The sequence below is a fragment of the Gorilla gorilla genome, chromosome 10 (genome assembly GCF_029281585.2).
Source record: "Gorilla gorilla gorilla isolate KB3781 chromosome 10, NHGRI_mGorGor1-v2.1_pri, whole genome shotgun sequence".
NCBI lineage: Eukaryota > Metazoa > Chordata > Mammalia > Primates > Hominidae > Gorilla > Gorilla gorilla.
The window spans coordinates 15837894-15855989 of NC_073234.2; the positions used below are offsets into that span (position 1 = coordinate 15837894).

Here is an 18096-nt window from a genome sequence, read left to right on the forward strand (position 1 = left end):
AATGAAAATCCAGAATGGCAGAATGAAAGCAAGAGCAAGTAAAAAGGACAGCTGGCCCCGAGCCGTGGTAACTCAAGGGGAAACAGGCTTAAACTGCAGCAAGAGGGATTTAAGTTAGACTCAGGGAAGAAATGGCCCAGAGGATGTTAGACACCAAAACAAGCTGCACTGAGTTCTCCTTTCTGGGCTACTTTTAAAAGGCAAAGGACTACACACCCCACCCCTGCTGTGCCCTTCCACCTCCAGCTTCAGCTGGCCGCCTCTCCAGCCCCTCGCGTCTCCTCCAAGGCCGCCCACCTGCTTTGCTAAGCCGGGGCAGGGGGTGAGGGGTGGGGGATGGGCCTCATCATACTTCAGTGCCCTCCAGAAGCAAACACACCAATTTCCACACCGGGCTTGGTGCTGCCCAGAGAGGAAATCTTCAAGAGACTAGAAAGTCCAAAGTTAACTCTGTTTTCAGGAGCTGGGCATGTCGCCAGAGGCCCAGCTGGGGCTAGCAGAGGTGCAGACGAGACCAGAAATGCTGCTGCCCATGTGCTGCTGGGATCCCAGCTCTGTCCCCTTTGCTCCCCAGTCCAGCATAGGAATAGCTCAGACCCTGCACACGGAGGGATGGGACACCCAGCCCCTGCTTCAGTCCACACCCACATACCAACACCCATTCCCGTACACACACTGGTGCCATTTCCCGTCACGTCCCTTCGCACACACATACCTGTGTGCATGGCACCAAAACCTGGCTCTCTCTGTAGTCCTTCACACCCTGTGAGTGCCGGTCTCAGCTGGTGGCTGCCTGCAGCTCCCCTGAGTGCCCCCCTCGGGCACAAGCACACCCATAGCATCCACCGCCCAAAGCCAAGACAGCTTCCTCCTGGGAGGCTCCTGGCACCCAGCTCGTCACGCTCAGCCGGCAGGCAGCAGGCAGGAACCCCTCACCTGTGATCATTTATTGCAGTTCCTGGGCCCTCGGGAATGCCCCGAGGTTTCTCCTGTCCACTTCTCCTTCCACCTTGCTGGGCACCACCTGCTTCCCCTCCCTTCGTCAGATGACCACCCCTGCTTTCACCCACTGCCGTGACCAGCTGCCCATCGCTGGACTTTCCTGCTCCACAGGCTAATCACTGAGCTGCTCCCACGCTGGATGGGGCGGAGCTAGGGGGCACCCCTTGTCCTGAGAGTCGTGGGCATCAGACTTGCCCTTTGGCCTGAGGTTATTGCAGGTCCTGCCCCCCGCTGCAGACACGCAGTTCCACAGAGTCTCGCTTCCCAGGGCTCTATCCCTCCAGCCCCTCTGAGCAGCAGTTGGAGACTGCAAAGACAGAGCCAGCCCCTCCATTTCCCACTCACCTCAGTCCCCAGCACCGGCTCCTGTGGTCAGCTTGGCTGTGGGCATCAGGTCTCCAGGAGAGTCCCAAGGCAGCTGCTTATGGGAAAGCCAAGAGAGCCGGGACCTGAAAGGGAAACTGCCCTCCACATTCACGCCTTACCCTGTTCCTCCCAGCGCAGAATCCCATGTGACTTGTCCAGGGACTCCCAGACAGAAAGAAGCCGTGTGTGTATGTGTTGGGGCGGGGGCTGTGTGTGTTGGGGAGTGAAGGGACAGAGAAATACCAGGAGCAGCAGGAGGGACTGAGGCCAAAAGTTTGTGAACCGAGATTACAACATCCAACCTCAGGAAGTCAAGTCCTCTGTCCCCAGCGCTCCCACCCCCATCCCACTCCCACTGTGAACCCACTGTCTCCAGACCGGTGCCCTCCCCGTGGGCACGGCCCCATGATGGCCCCTCCAGAGCTGGGCTGAGCTGCTGCTCCCTTGGGCAGGGGAAGGGGCTCAGAGACTCACACCCTGACCTCATCTCCCCTCCTCCTGCTCCTTGCCCTTCCCCCTTCCCCCTTTTCCCCTATCCCCCTCCAGAACCATCTCCTTCCCAGGGATGAGGAGACGGGTATGTGCAGCACAGGGGACAGCCCTCTCTTACCAGAGACTCCAGGCTGTAAACTGAGAACCTTGGGAGGGGAGGTGACCTCACTGACGAGGGCAAGGGAGGAGGGTGAATCACACGCTGGAGTTTTCCACCAAGTACCTGCCCTCTGTGGCTTCTAGGCAAGGCCCTGGACCTTCACAACCCTTCTCCTTGGGATTTTCCTAGAGAAAGCACCCAGAGCGTACCTCAAGAAGCAATGTAGAGAGGACCCAGGATTGGGACCAGACAGACCTGAGTTTCTTCTCCTCCTCTATCATGTATCAGTCACAACAGCTAGGCAAGGGTCAGCCTTGGTTTCCCAGTCTGTCAAAGGTAGGTAACAATACAATATCTACTTTGCGGGGTTGCTGTGAGGGTGCAGGGATATCATAGGTGCTTAAGGGGAGGTGTGGGTGTTTGTTGTGGGTCCTCTGGAAGCAGAGGCTGGGATGGTGGGGTGTCTGGTCCCAGGCACCTCTGGTCACTGCATAGCACCAGGCACCTAGCTAGAATTTGTCTGGAGTGGCCTGCCAGCTATCAATGGGGAAGGGTATTTTTTGAATACATGTGCCCTATGCCGTGTGCCCAGTGAGCTCCTCCAGAACAGCGTCCTGGTCACTGTCCCTGAGCACGCCCACCTGGTGCGGGGTACAGCGCTGTCCCACCGCCCTTCATTCAGAATAGCTGGTGCCTCCTTCAAGACAAAGGAGGTGCTTCTTCAGCTCTAGGTGGTATGAAGGGAGAGGAAGTTGTGGGGAGAAAGGGAAATTTCCTTTTACATGTGCTTCCTCTGTGTATTTTAGAACTTCCCAGCAGGGGTGGGGTGTGAAGTGAGACTCTCAGTCTGTAGTTTTCCATCAAGCACCCCCACGATATGTCTCTCGGGCCCCTCTCAGCCTCTCCTGTGGGGTTCCGCATGAAGAGGAAGGCAGAGCAGGTCTCAGCTCTCAGACCCATTGCCTCTGTGAAAGCAGAAGCCGGGCTGGGGGTCAGCTGTGGCACAGTAGGACATGGCCCAGCCAGAATCCATACTTGAGCTACCCCGGTGCTCAGGTGTGGCCTGTCCCTGCATGTCAGGTCCACCATGGATTGACCACAGAGCTATTGCAGAGGGGACATCAAAGTCCATGCGATCACCTAGCTACGGCTACTCCAGAACAAAACACCAGCCTCTCCATAAAAAGGAGAAAGAGGGGAGAGGATCAGACAAGCCAAGATGGTGAATTTCCTCGTTGGTTCCCTCAAAAATTATATTTAGCACATACAGTGTGACATGCTTTCTGTGAGGATGAACAGCAACAGCCCAGCAGTCCTGTCACCTCTCCTTCACCTTGTCAGAGAACAGCTGCCTAGTTGACCTGGCCCAGGGGGTACAGTTTGACTTTCCCCCAAAAGAGCTACCTGGTCCCTCCCTGTTTTTATCTGACTGCCTCTGGCCTTAGTCCCACCATCTTAATGGTGAGCCCTTCCTCACTCAAGTTCTCCTAGCCTCCAAGACCTACTTGGTATTCAGACCGGTTAGTAAACCCCTGGAGGCCAGAGATGCTCTAATGTTGAGCCCTTCCTCACTCAAGTTCTCCTAGCCTCCAAGACCTACTTGGTATTCAGACCGGTTAGTAAACCCCTGGAGGCCAGAGATGCTCTAATGTTGAGCCCTTCCTCACTCAAGTTCTCCTAGCCTCCAAGACCTACTTGGTATTCAGACCGGTTAGTAAACCCCTGGAGGCCAGAGACGCTCTAATGTTGAGCCCTTCCTCACTCAAGTTCTCCTAGCCTCCAAGACCTACTTGGTATTCAGACCGGTTAGTAAACCCCTGGAGGCCAGAGACGCTCTAATGTTGAGCCCTTCCTCACTCAAGTTCTCCTAGCCTCCAAGACCTACTTGGTATTCAGACCGGTTAGTAAACCCCTGGAGGCCAGAGACGCTCTAATGTTGAGCCCTTCCTCACTCAAGTTCTCCTAGCCTCCAAGACCTACTTGGTATTCAGACTGGTTAGTAAACCCCTGGAGGCCAGAGATGCTCTAATGTTGAGCCCTTCCTCACTCAAGTTCTCCTAGCCTCCAAGACCTACTTGGTATTCAGACCGGTTAGTAAACCCCTGGAGGCCAGAGACTCTCATCTTTGCAAAAGGTAGGCATCCTGGAAAGCCTAGTTGAGACTGGGCTGTTTCCACACTGAGGAGTGTACAGGGTGAAGACGACGGGTAGCTGAATGAATCTATCACCTTTGCTGCAGTAGGAACCACTGGCCACCACAGAATGTTCTCACCACCCTCATCTTCTAATCTCATCCGTACTTTCAGAGGGCCTGGAATAGGACTTATTTCCTGAGCATCTAACTCGGACGAGGAGTTTTACATGTTACTTCATTTCATCCCCTTAAGAACTTTGAAATGTAAAAATTATTAGCCCCATTTTACAGACGGGAAACTGGAGTGAATAAATAGAAGCTAAGTGATTTGTCCTAAGGCCACACACAAGTAAGTGATGGTGCTGGGATTTGAACCTGGGCCTCTTGGCTCCAAAAATCTACGCTTGTTCCACTGAAGCATACTGTTCCCCTGACCATGAATATCTATATGGCAGGGGTCTCATTTCATAATTCTTTATTTCTGCCTCTAGCATTTAATACAATTCTGCCTCAGAATAGGCACTCAGTGTTCATTGGATGGAGGATGGATGGATGGATGGAGGGATGGACGGATGGACAGATGGACGGATGGATGGATGGATGGATGGATGGATGGATGGACGGACAGACGGATGGACGGATGGATGGATGGACAGACGGATGGATGGATGGATGGATGGACAGACAGATGGGTGGATGGATAGATGGAGGATGGATGGATGGGTGGATGGATGGATGGATGGATGGACAGACGGATGGATGGATGGACAGATGGATGGATGGATGGATAGATGGAGGATGGATGGATGGATGGATGGAGGATGGATGGATGGAGGATGGGTGGATGGATGGATGGATGGATGGATGGATGGATGGATGGATGATGGGTGGAGGATGGATGGATGGATGGATGGATGGATGGATGGATGGATGGAGGATGGATGGATGGACGGATGGATGGATGGACGAGTGGATGAATGGAACTTGAAGGGGGAAAAATGATTACAGTTTTCCCTTTTCTGGGAGGACATTGTTTCCCCAGAATCAGAGGGCTCAGATGACTCAGGTCCTGCTTATCTTGGACAGTACTGCTCTGCGTTGTCATTTGGTGAAGAGTGTGGAGTAGCACCCTCAGGCCACAGGACCAGGATTATTTTAGGACTACGTCTTCCTTGCCTTCTAGTGAAAATGCTTAGCTCAGCCGGACGCGGTGGCTCACGCCTGTAATCCCAGCACTTTGGGAGGCCGAGGTGGGCAGATCACAAGGTCAGGAGATCGAGACCATCCTGGCTAACACGGTGAAACCCCATCTCTACTAAAAAATAGAAAAAATCAGCTGGGCGTGTTGGTGGGCACCTGTAGTCCCAGCTACTTGGGAGGCTGAGGCAGGAAAATGGCGTGAACCCGGGAGGCGGAGCTTGCAGTGAGCCGAGATGGTGCCACTGCAGTCCAGCCTGGGCGACAGAGCGAGAATCTGTCTCAAAAAAAAAAAAATGCTTAGCTCAATAAATGTGTAGCCTCCTTCCTGGAGCCCAGTGCAACCTAGTCTGAGACTGGGGACAGCAAGGATATCTCTAAACTCTTCCTGAACTTTTCTGTGATGCTGACAGTCCGATGTGGTGGGGCTGCAGCTATGGGAAATAGGATGGGTTTGAGTGAATGTGTCCCCAGGGCAGCTGTCCCTATAGCATCTGCTGGACTCTAACAACACTGATGTAAATAGTAGTATTCCTGTTTTATGGAAGAGAAAACTAAGGATCAGAGAGGTTAGCTTGCCTAAGGTCACACAGTTAGTAAGTAAAAGGGCCAGGATCCAAGCCAGGCCTGCAAGCCCCTCTACGGGAGAATGCTCAGCTGGCTGTGGTGTCTCTGAGTTTGTGCACATGTGCACATGTCTCTGAGGATGAGGAGGGGCTGGTGCCTGCATGCCTGTGTGTGGATCTGAGACCTGGGTGTTCACCTGGGCAAGGTCTGAGGCCCCGCGCAGCCTGGTGGGCTCAGTGCCTAACAAGCTGCTTCCCCACAGCCCTGGGCATAGTCTGTAACTCTCCCGCCACCTCTGCTTCTGCTCTCCCTGTTCAACTTGCCCCCAGGCTCTCACTGCTTGCCTTTCCTCTCTAACAGGTGTGGCCTCCAGACAAGAGAGGGCTCCCTTCCTTTTGGGTCTTCTTCTCTGGGAACTCTAAGATATAGGGCCACCCCTCCAGGCTGGGGAAGCAGGTCACTGACTCGGCTGCCCTACACCCCTCCCACCCCCACCCCCGTCGCTTCAGCCCCTCTGGCTAAGGCCAAGGTACTCCTGCTTCCTTCCCTCAACCCTGACCCCTGACCCAAGCCCGCAGCATTCTCACATCTCTGCCTGCCAGTCCCACCTGCGCTGTTAGAGCCTCACCCCCTCAGCCACCTCCCTCCAGTTTGATGACCTCGCACCGTGTGTCACCAAGTGACTGAAAGGGCCCTCACACCCCTTACCTCCTTTGAGCCCTACAACAAGCCCTGCTTGGAGAAGGAGTGCATGGCGTCTTCTGCAACTGCGAAGCAAAGAACCTGAATTCCAAGTGACTGCACAGACACGCAGCAAGTTCTGGAAGCACACCTCCTGGTTCTTACACCAATAGGTGACTCTCACTCCGTGTTCCACCATCAGGAAGCTCCTTGATGCGACTCAGATCACATCTGGGTCCCACATTCCCGCTGAGGCCGGCAGTTCCGGCAACTTTGGTCATACGGATGGAGACAGGTATTATAACCTTAGAACCCAACCTGCACCATGAGGTCCTGCCCTACCCCAGTTATTATTTTCCACAGCTCTTTGCTCTTTTCTGTCATGGTATCTGTCACTCACTGTTTAAGAAATTGTATCTGTTTTTGCTCCTGGCATGTCACGAGCACAGCACGGCACCACGCGGGAGGTGTTCTGTCAACAGTGTCCGGTGGATGGAGCTGCCGGCTTGCAGCATCTCGAGTTCGGGCCTGCCTCTCCAGCAGATGTATTTCTCCCCCGGCAAGACTGAGATTGAGCCCAGCACCCTCGGGGAATGCCCGAGCAGTCATTCTCCAGGAAGGGGCAGCCAAGGCTGACATACAGCAGGACTGCTGTCGTTAATCTTCACCAACTCTTCCGACGACAAAAAGTCAAAAACTGAAGACAAGCAAATATTTCAGTGCATTTTTTTCCACTAGTGGACATGTGAAAAACTAAGATCACCCAGGGAAGCCTGTGCACCCTTAGACTGCAGCCCTAAGAGTCACAGGACGCACCAAGGGCAGCACCAGAAGACCCATCTGAACAAAGGTGGGCACACGGGCAGGCCCCCGAGCCTGCGCATAGGCAGGGAGAGATATAGCTGTGTGTTCAGCCACTTCCAAAACCACACACAAAGCTACAGCCAGAAATATGTGGGGCCCGGCTCCATGCCCATAAGCAGAGGCAAGGCTGCAGAGACACACCTGTGGCACCCTCTGGGCACCACCCCCCCCATGCCCACTGACCCCGAGTGGGGGTGGACTTCCTCCCTGCAGCTCAGGCGCTGACAGTAGAGCTGCGGCCATGGCAGTACCACCCCCTCGTGGCCACATCTGGCGGTGCCCTGGCATCCAGTGTCTCCTATCCTCAGAAGAGCGAGGCGGTCCCAAGGAAGGGGCGTCCCTCTGCTGGCTGAGCTGGGCAGTGCCCTCCTCTGCCAAGGCCCCCCAACCTGCTGCACTGGGGCGTGGTCACAGCCGGCCCTCTCCCACGTCCCCCGTGCCCAGCCTCGGTGGGCACACAGGCAGTTTTGGCCGCTGGGGGTAGGCGAGGACACAGCAGGGAAAGTGGGCAGGAGGAAACTGCCACCAGCCTTTCCCTCTCCTTTGGCTAGGACTCGGGTCTCCTTCATGCATCCCTCAATTTCCTTTCTTATTCCACAGCACAAAGGCGGAGGAAGGAAGCTGAGGACATGTGGAGAGAGGCTGGGCAGCCTCCTCTGGTCCACATGCCTGATGATGGAGGCTCTCAGCCTGGCCCCACCACCCGCCCCCATCACCGTGCTGAGTGGGCCCCAGTGAGAACTCAATGGGGGAGGCTAGGATGGGGAGGGGCAGGGTCCTAAACCACAACTGTAACATGGGGAAGGGTGAAGGCAGCCAGGCAGGGGGCAGAAATCAGACAGAACCGCTAGCAGTCAGCGGGAAGAATGTGGATTTAATGAAATGAAGGATGAGAGGGCCCGAAGCCAGCAAGTCTCGCCCCACCCACCAGCCCCCACCCAGCTTCCCAAGGGTCTCAGAGGGACACTCTTGGCACTGGCCTTTCACATCTGTTCAACAACCCCTGAGCTGAAAGGTTGGAGTGGGAGGCCTCCAGCTCAGCAGGTGGACTCCAAAATACCCCTCTTGTCTTATCCACTCCAGGTCGGGGGCAGGGAAGCACATGGGGCTGCTTCTGCCCCGTTCCCTCCACAGCCATCCCCACGGCCAGGCTCACAGGCACCATCCAAGGGCCTGCCCCTAGCAGTGAGACTCTAGCTCTGTGAGTCTGAGCAGTGAGGTCCTGGGGGTGGCGGGAGCCGAGGGTCCTGCTGGGTTCCGCTGGGGCAGGTCCTCGGCTGGGCACATGAGCTGACGGATTCTCTGCGGGGAGAGCAGAGGTGGCCGTCAGGTGGTGGAGCGGGGGCAGGTCTGCCAGCTTCCCTCATCACCAACATCTGCTGCCTCCCCACACACAAACCTGCCCTCCTGTCATCACAGCCCCTGTCTGGGAGTCCCCCTGTGTCTTCCCGAGACTTCTCAGCAGCCACTCTATCGCTCCCTGACACCCAGGCTGGGCCCACTGGCACCTCCACACAACGGTGTGCGCCCTGGCTGGCAGCCCACCTGTCGGCACCTGCAAAGCCTCCCAGCCCCTCTGGCTGCTTTCCTGCCCGCAAAGGCCCTACCTCTCTGAAGGGGCCCTTGAGGGTTCCGAGTCTGTAGAGGCTCCAGGCAGGAATGCAGACCATGGAGGACAGAGCCAGGAGCCAGCCCAGGGCATCGCCCCACCACGGGTACGTGTACTTCTTGTTGTAGGTCAGCGGAGTGTACTTTATCAGGGAGAAGAGGAAGGTGGCCTGAGGGGGAGAGCAGAAGAGAAAGGGGTTGGGGGGCGCGGGCCTTGTGCCCTCAGCTCCCCCGCTCCCCAGCAGCCTGGCAGAAATCACCCTCCAAGCCTGGATTCCCTCTAGCTCTTCTGGACCAATCAGCCTCCAATCTTCTCCATCCACACTCTGCCCAAAACCCACACCCTCCAGCAGTATACTCTGTCACTCCAGGGCCCCTGTGCCCCTGGGCACCTCTACGTGCAGCTGACTCCCAGGCAGGATGTGATCATGTGGCCACTGCGTGCTGTGAGGTATTTACTACCTCTCCTGCACCATGAGTTTGGGGTATGAGTACCTCAAGGGTACAGGCCATGCCTCGTTCTCCCTCTGCTCCTCAGTTATATCTGGCACACAGTGGGGGCTCGGGAACAGCTGACACAAAGAGACAAGGCCAAAGGAAGCTGCACGTTGTGGTTTCAGGCTCACATTCTGGAGCCAGGGTTTGAATCCCAGTTCTCTGCAACTTTCTAGCTTGGGCCAGTGGCTTAACAACCTCTTCAACCTCAGTTTCATCTGTAACACCAGTGTAACAACAGCACTTCCTTTATGGGACTCTTGTGAGGATTAAATGAGTTAATACGAGTTAAAGCACCTTGTGCCCAGCACAAAGTCAGGGCTCTATACCAGCTGCTACTAGGATTGCTGTGGTTATTAGCATTTTTATGATCAGCCCAAGGCACCCAGGTTTCAGTCCTGGCCTGTGACGTTAGACTCACACTGTCTGACAGCTCTGGACCTCAGTTTATCCTTCTGTGAAATGGAAAGGAAGAATCTATCTTGCTGTAGTTTTCTAGAATCCAAAAGGAGGATGAGTGAAAATCTAAGATGATTTTCAGTTCCTAGGGAGAAGTCCATTGCAGGGCTAACGGCTTCTCTACCCTGCTAGCCACCGTCTCTCCCTCCCTTCATCTGACTTTATCCCTGAAATGATCTTACTGTGCACACAGCTGGTGTGAGGAAGAGCCAACAGTATTTGATAAGAGGCCATGGCCTGTACCCAATCATGTCTTCGATGTTGTCGTAGAAGCGCTTGGCTCCTACCATGGAGAAAAGAAGGAAGGAGGAGAAAGTCATTCTTCGGCACCCAGGACATCAGGATGGGGCCACAAACAGACCAGAATGGGCAGGGACCCATAAAGAGATGACATCACAGCTGTCTGTTCACGTCGTTGCTGGGAGAAAGCTCTTCCCTGGCATTCATAGGCATAAACAGCAGCAAGCAGGACTTGGCTTGGGTACAGGCAGTCACTTCCTGATTATCGAGGTTGTCAAAAGCTGAAAACATTTGGACAGGGCAGGATATGGGCCCACCTGAGGTGGTCTAGGTACAGCTATAACCAAGACTGTGGGCAAGGCAATTTCTGGAGGGCCTTCGAAAGGTAGCAATTTAGGATTTGCAAGATTTTGGAGGTTGGGTAGGGAGGCGCCCCAGGAAAAGTTAAGTGTGAGCAGTAGATGTCTGTTTCATGTCTAAGGACCCCAAGACCCTTAGACAAGAGGAGGATGCTGGGACCTAGGGGAGGAGTCACTCACCGTAAACCCAAGCCACACAGAGGGACTCGAAGATGGCCACGAACAGGAGGCACATGCCACTGGCCGCATAGTAGTCAAAGAGCTGGAACACGTACATTCCGCCCTGCATGGGAGAAGATTATTTTAAAAAGAACTTTCTCCAGTGGAAACAGAAAGATTTTCACTCCTATGCCCTTTAGCTTCACACGGTGGAGGCACAGAGCAGAGTTGGTGAGGATCACAGGAGACGGATCATAAAAGAGAAGTAATTTGTAAGCCATAAATCATGAGGCGGATATGAGACGCTAATTATTTTTATTATTGTTTTGGGACAGAATATAGATGAAATAAGACAGCTATTGTTAGATTACATCTGAGAACACTTAGGGACTGGCCACGAAGCCCAAGACATAGAGTGTACTCTTTGGGGAAAGGATGAGGATAAGGGCTGTCATTGAGACTGTCAAGCTGACAAGCTCCGTCTCCCTCCTTCTCCCTTGAGATGCCACAGAATGTCACCCAGCCCCAGGCCTCCCTTTCTCGCTTTGAAGTTTGTACATAGAACTTGGTTCAGCTGCCTGGGAAATCACCAGATCTTGCTGGAGAGTCACCTTCTCCCAATCCAATGCTCCACATACCTCTTCACTTACTGTGGAGCCAAATGGCTCCTCACCCATCCCTGGAGGTGGGTGGTCCATGGCCAAAGGCCAGAGGAGGGACCTGCCTACTTTGTCGTTCCTGGGATGGGGAAAAGAGGGAGTCCTAGTGTCCAGAAGCCCAGAAGACCTGCCCTGACCGGGAGCCAGGGTATCTGCCTCACTGACAGGTAGCAGCTGTCACTTGGCTCCTCCTCCCCAGCCTTCCCCCGCTTCCCAGGCCCTCACCTCTGTGAGCATGATCAGCCCCACAAGGAAGGAGACGACAGATACTCCAAGGATGAGGACTTCCCTCCGGTTCTTCTTGCGGAACACGTGAGGGTACATGTCCACCAGCGCTGTCACCAGGCTTTCTACACACACAAACTGGAAGACAGGGCAAAGGGATTGGAGGGAAGGAGAGCTCCCGAGATGCCCTGTGCATGAGCGCTGGCTTCTCGCTCCCAGGATCAGCCCTGCCAGCCTCACTGTCTCAGGTCCCCTGAGCTATTGTCCTTGCCTGGTTAGGTCAGGACTCACCCTCAAGCTCCTGTGTCCCCGAAAGGGCATCCACTTCTGACATTCACCCAGTCCCCAGCTATTTTAAGGGCCCTTGGGGCATAAAGCTCAACGACATGCCCACAGCTCCTCCTCCCCAGCGCACACCCCCACTCATCTCCCAGCCTCTGAGTGGCTGCCTCTTGATACCTGGCTATCCAGTCCCAGGAGAACGACCATGAAGAAGAAACAGCAGGCCCAGAGAGGAGAGAAGGGCAGCATCACCACAGCCCGCGGGTAAGCGATGAAAGCCAGGCCAGGGCCTACGACAAGGAGCAGAGGAACACGGGCCAGTGCCCGGGCCAGCTCCAGGCTGTGGGTGACCCATGGCTTCCCAGCGTGGGGCCACAGAATAACAGGGGCTAGAGGAAACTTCACCCCAAAGTTACTGTCACCACCACATCCTCACCTAGGAGAAGCCACCCCAACCTCCACCTGGTTCTCGCGTTTCCAAGGTACCTCTCACTGTGTTCTCACTGGCAAGAACAGAATCTAGAGACGGTAGGTGTAGAGGGCTGGGGATCTAAAACGACTCCAGATCTCCAGATCTATTGCACAGACCTGAGGTTTCAAGCCTAGAATGAGCTCAGAAGCCAGCAGGCCATAGAAATTTGTGAAGCAGACCCAGTGCAAAATGCAAGGAGGTGGCAGGGCCTGGTGAGAAGAGGAGCGATCACGCCCCAGCTCCTCGCGATGTTTCGTTGTATTTGTACAGAATGTAGATGGTACCAAAAAAATCGCTCCAAGGCCAGAGTTGGCCTCCAGTTACCACCTCTGTGCCCGGAGCCCTTTCTGTCACCCTGCAATGACTACACTGGCACTGGTTTCAGAATGCCGCTGACACACACCCTCGCAGCGCGTGAATGTTTCTCGACTGACTCATATGGCAGGAAAACATGCACGTAATAAAGCCTGAGTCCACCCATGAGAAGTTCTTGTGAAGAGTGAAGAGCATCACTGTGACTTCGGAGGCCTTTTGCTTCTGCCAGTCCCAGCTCCCACATTGGTGAGGTGGGGTTGTGCAGGGCCTGCCCGCAGGTTTCCGTTGCATGGTACGAGTAGAGTGCCTCACCCAGCACCTGCGTACAGTCAACACTTAGAAAGTGAGACACGGGCCAGCCATGGCGGCTCACGCCTATAATCCCAGCACTTTGGGAGGCTGGGGTGGGTGGATCACTTGAGGCCAGAGGTTCAAGACCAGCCTGGCCAACAAGGTGAAACCCTGTCTCTACTAAAAATACAAAAATTAGCCGGGCATGGTGGCACATGCCTGTAATCTCAGCTACTCGGGAAGCTGAGGCAGGCACGAGAATCACTTCAGCCCGGGAAGCGGAGGTTGCAGTGAGCCGAGATCATGTCACTGCACTCCAGCCTGGGTGACAGAGCAAGACTCTATCTCAAACAGTTTAAAAAAAAAAAAAAAGAGGGAGAGAGAGACACTATCATTCTTAATGAGAATCACAGACATCCGCTGCCCAGGGCTTGGCATCCTGTGTGGCCCAGGCATGCTTCTGAATGCCATGGTAAAAAAATCATCTTATTACAGGGCAAAGTAGGTGAGCAAGAGAAACATTTTATGGCTTATCCAGACCGGGGTCTGGGCCTTGATGTTATTTGAAAGCAGCAAAACAGCATTGCATGGTGGAAAGGCAGTCACTCACAAAAGAGGGAAACCCTATCTGCTGATGGAAACTTCGCCTTGAGATTCATTTTATAGTGAACAAAATGAGGCCAGGTGCGGGACAGTGTGTATAATATGTTATCATTTGGTTTTTTAAGAAGGAGGCAAGAAATAGAAATAGTAATATGTATTGCATGTATATGTCTGTATATATATTTTTTCTCATATATGTCTAAACTATTTCTGGAAGGATAAACACAAAATAGATAACACTGGCTGCTTCCAGGGTAATGAACTGGAAGCCAAGGATGGGAAGAAAAACGTTCACTGTAGGCCTACTCTTTAAAGCTGGAATGACTGTTTCAATTCTCCCCCAAGTCTTCCCAGAACGCATCCGCTGAGTGGAGTGGCCGTAGCTCACCCAGAGTGTAGCTGACACAATAGAAACGCCTCTAGACGCTGGCTGCCAGAGGTCTGACCCAGGCCCACTGCCTCCAGGCCTCCCCGGGAACACTCACCTGACTCGGCCACCTCAGAAATGGGCACCCCCTGCTCCTGAGACATGAAGCCCAGGATGGAGAAGATGGCAAAGCCGGCCACAAAGCTGGTGCCGCTGTTGAGGAAGCAGAGGGCGATGCAGTCCCTGTGGGGCAGGGGTGAGGAGAGGGCGGAATGGCAGGGTCAGAACAGGGCTGCAACCTCTCCTGCTTCCTGTCTGGGAGCACAGCCCCTCCTGGCGGACACTGTCCTGGCCCCTTCACAGACGCCGGAGCAGGGCTACCTGGCAGAATTCAGAGGACCACGCAAAGCACTGGCTCTCCTCCGACACTCCTCGGCCCCACCAGCCCAGGGACGGAATAAATCAAGGTAGTCCTAAAAGAATGAGGCTCCAGGGAAGCAAAACATGGATCTAGATGTGACAAACCGCCACACAGCCGCCCCTCTCTGCCATGTAGGTCCACACCGCATGGGACACCACCACTCTGCCATCATCCCATCTGGCATGCTAATGGGTAATCCCAAACAACAAATAACTCTTAGTCGCCTGAATCCAATTTTGAGATGCACATATGATTTCGCTTCAGCTGTGTTTCAGCGTGTATTAAAATTGGCTTAAATTTTCTGAGCACAAACCAGGTAGGCAAGGAGAGAACGAGGGGGACAGGATGTGAAGTGAGGGAGATGGTGTGAAAAAGGGGCAAGGATTCAAAGTTTTGGGGGCAGATTTACCAAGCAAGCAAGACTGGGGTGCACAGTAGGACCTCACTTCACATCATGGACACATTCTCGCAAATTGCCATTTTAAGCAAAACAACCTATAATGAAACCAGTTTTTTTTCTCATCAAAGTTATGAGGAAACGACATTATTCAAAGACCGGTTGTGCTTCTCAGGCTTGCTTACCCAGCACTCCTGAGCCCACTAACCTCTACATCAGCCAGGAGACCAGGCCCCCCTGCTGTGGTCTCCCAGCCAATCACAACTATCCCACCCTTTCGGATGCAATTCTCTGTCCATCTTGCAGTTGGCTCCTTGCAGCTCCTGGTAGCCCTGGGGTGTTGGATATGGGGGTGTAGACAGGGGGGCAGATCCAGGAGCTGATGCACCCTCCAACTCACCCTCACCTAGCGTGGCTGGAAGGACAGTAGAGAGATGCAGGTGTGTGGCTCAGGCCCCACGCCCCCAATCACCTGTAGCAGTTGTTGTGGTACTTGTTGTAGCTGCCCAGGGCTGTCAGGCACCCAAGACAGATGGCGAAGGAGAAGAATATCTGGGTGCCTGCATCCATCCACACCTACAAAGGGGAAGGGCAAGAAAGGTGAACTCCCAGGAAAGCCAGGCCATTCAAGCCATGGGCGGACATAGGCATGTGGCTGAGCCAGACACTGGCTAAGGATGGTGAGAAACCTGTTCTCAGCCAACACTTGCATCCTGCTACCTCTGCTCACCCCAGTGGGCTCTACTCCCTGGACTCCTAGGTGAAGTTTCTTGGGCACTACTAGGATAGAACAGGCATTAGGCATTCAAAGAAAATGAAAAAGACTAAAAGACCCATGGTGGAAGCGGGTAGGAGGGTGGGACAGGGCTCTAGAACGAAGCCAGGTCTCCTGTCAGGTTTTTGATCCTAGGTTCTGCCCCCACTCTCTCCTATGACCAGTGTGGAGGAATCCAGGCACAGGGTCTCCAGGAACACTGTCCCTAATAGCAGGGCCACCACCAGTATGTAGCTTTGCCCCTCATGTCTCAGCAACCTCTGTCTAAAGACAGGGAGAGTAATTCTCGGCTCACAAAAAGGCAAAAGGATGAACAGAAACACCTCTGAAAAGGGCTTTGTACTCCTTGGGAGGGAAAAAAATCACAGTCCAGCTAAACATAGAGCTCAGTTGTTATTGTTATTATCTCAGCTGGCTCGCCCAGCCCGTGCATGTTATGATTTAGATCTAACAGCTAGAATAACATCCCAGACAGAAAGAACATCAAGGCAACAGGACCGAGCGACCCTGCAGATCTGCAGGACCCTCCCCAGGCGCTCCTGCCCCTGGCGACGTGAGCACAACCAGGGAGTACCCCGCTATGGACGCAGACATCCAAGCAGGTGTTCCTCATGTGTCTGTGTTCCTAACGGAAAGGGTGCCGGATGACCCGTCCATGTCTTTTGCTCAGCCTCATTCCAGAACCCCCCAAGCAGGCCCCTACTTTCCATAAAACCCTCTATCCTTTCATCACTCTCTTCTGCTAATATCAGGCCTCCAATTCTTCAGTCCCTTCCTGGTCTTTTCCTGCCTCCCTAGGCATGGTCACCACCCTCAGCCCCTACCCCTTGCTCCCTCCTTTCACGCTCACCCCTACCAAAGTGGCCACATTTCTCAGCAGTGTAGAGGCCCGAGGGATCCATCAGCAGGCTGACCACCTCAGAATCACGCCAATTCCTCAGCCAGCATCCCCAGTCGAGACACTGAGTCCCTAGGCCTGAAGGAGAACCCAGAACTCGTATCCTTTTCCGAGCTTCCTGGGTGATCCTAATGGTCACCAGGTATGGGATGCTGTCCTATGGTCCCTGCATCAGGGGTGCACCCAGGGCACTCATCCTCTCATCATGTCTCCATTCTGCAGGGCCAGGGACAGAGCAAGGAAGACGGTGGGGAAAGGGGAAAATGTCTCCAGCCTCCCATTCTTGAGTTCACTGGGAATCCTGTCCTGAGGTGGTCTGTGAGGCAGGAGGTGACACCAGGGACAAGGGGTGAGCAGCAAGAAGCACAGAGGAGGATTTGGAGGGGCTGGAGCCAGGGAGGAAATCACACAGAGAAGGAAATGCTGGGAATGAAATGCGAGAAAAGGAAAGGGAATGAAGGACAGACCCTGGGACAGGCAAGGGGGTGTTTGCAAACTGCAGTGTCTCACTTCTCCCCGTTTAAAAAAAGAAAAGTTTCAGTGTGATGCCACACCAATTTTGAGGAGATGCCTTGGCCAGTCTGTTTGCTCCTTCAAGATGTTCTAAATCCTTTTCTCTTCTAAAACTCTGCCACACAGCTCCTGCAAAGATAGTCATCTCAGGAAAACTCACTGACGTTGGCATGAAAGTCACTCGGTTCTATCTCATTCCTGCTTCACTGGCTAAGTTATTGGCAGCTTCAAGAGCAGGACCTTCTGGCAAAAGGCCCTGAGCTTATAGAGAAAGTGCTTCCCCAGGGTCAGAGGTGTAAGGGCTCAGGACCAATGCACGTCTCCTGGGACCCACAGGTACTGCCCCTTCATGAGGTCGGGTGCCCCCTCCCAAAAAGGTCATTCAGGGTGTGTCCCGGGAGCCCAGAAGCCTCGCGCCTTGGACATTTGCTCCCAGGCCTGACGGTGCACTGGGTGCAGACTGGGCCATGAATTACCAAGGAAACACGCCGCGGCTGCCCACACACAGGCAGAGGCACAAGCCTGATACGGGCATCTTTGTGAACTTGTGCTTGGGAAGGAATAATAAGGGAAATCGTGACTTGGCCATTTACCTCGCCTCGGCAGGGGTGGGAGGTCGGATTGGGGTCATATGGAGACTGAATTGGGGGAGACGTTAATGAGAACTAAGGAAAATGCAGCAGGAGGCTGAGAACCCAGAACGCAAGGGTCAATGCTCTCTTCTTTGACCAAAGCCCCCTCGCTGGGAGCTTGGCAAGCCCCAGCTCCCCACACAGCTGCTGCCCAACAGGCCTGCTGGGATGGGGAAGAGAACGGGGTCAGAGCAAGCTGTTCCATTCCCACCACAGGCGACCACTCCCTGCCCACTCCACGAGCCCTGGTTTCTGGAATAAAGCTCTGATTTGTCTCTGGCTAGGGCAGAAGGCCGACCAAGGGAAAAACAAGTGTGAAAAATTCTGGGTGGAACACAGGTAAAAGAGGTCTTGGGGGGAAAGAGGAGGAGAGGGGACTCTAGAAGATCTGGGAAAGATGTTTTCAGCCTCAAGTCCAACCCCCAGGATTATTAATATCTATCTACTATTTTTAGGAAGGCAATGTTGTGTAATGGAAAAGCACAGCTTTGAAGTTACATTAATCTGGGCTCAATTCCTGACC

General features: G+C 54.0%; 2 protein-coding genes across 9 annotated transcripts in view; both read right to left on the reverse strand.

Annotated features, from left to right (window-relative positions):
• Positions 1-8154, reverse strand: part of SLC6A12 (solute carrier family 6 member 12) — a 32044-nt gene extending 23890 nt beyond the window's left edge. The window contains exons 1-4 of one of the 4 annotated variants that reach the window (XM_063693736.1): positions 6940-8154; positions 6567-6810; positions 1843-2287; positions 1348-1451 (exon numbers count right to left, since the gene is read on the reverse strand). The gene's annotated coding sequence lies outside the window, so the exon portion shown is untranslated. The other 3 variants (XM_063693737.1, XM_004052479.5, XM_055357466.2) reach the window with 3 other exon arrangements.
• Positions 8155-8257: 103 nt separating this feature from the next.
• Positions 8258-18096, reverse strand: part of SLC6A13 (solute carrier family 6 member 13) — a 64366-nt gene continuing 54527 nt past the window's right edge. For 4 of the 5 annotated variants that reach the window (XM_063693740.1, XM_055357467.2, XM_063693739.1 and 1 more), the window contains 8 exons: positions 15228-15331; positions 14056-14180; positions 12067-12179; positions 11608-11745; positions 10745-10847; positions 10148-10248; positions 9011-9181; positions 8258-8705 (listed from right to left, as the gene is read on the reverse strand). In XM_063693740.1, coding sequence (XP_063549810.1) covers positions 8583-8705; positions 9011-9181; positions 10148-10248; positions 10745-10847; positions 11608-11745; positions 12067-12179; positions 14056-14180; positions 15228-15331 — 978 coding nt within the window. In that variant the 3' untranslated portion in view covers positions 8258-8582. Of the gene's footprint in view, positions 8706-9010; positions 9182-9927; positions 10002-10147; positions 10249-10744; positions 10848-11607; positions 11746-12066; positions 12180-14055; positions 14181-15227; positions 15332-18096 lie in introns of those variants that run through there. The other variant, XR_010129282.1, reaches the window with a different exon arrangement.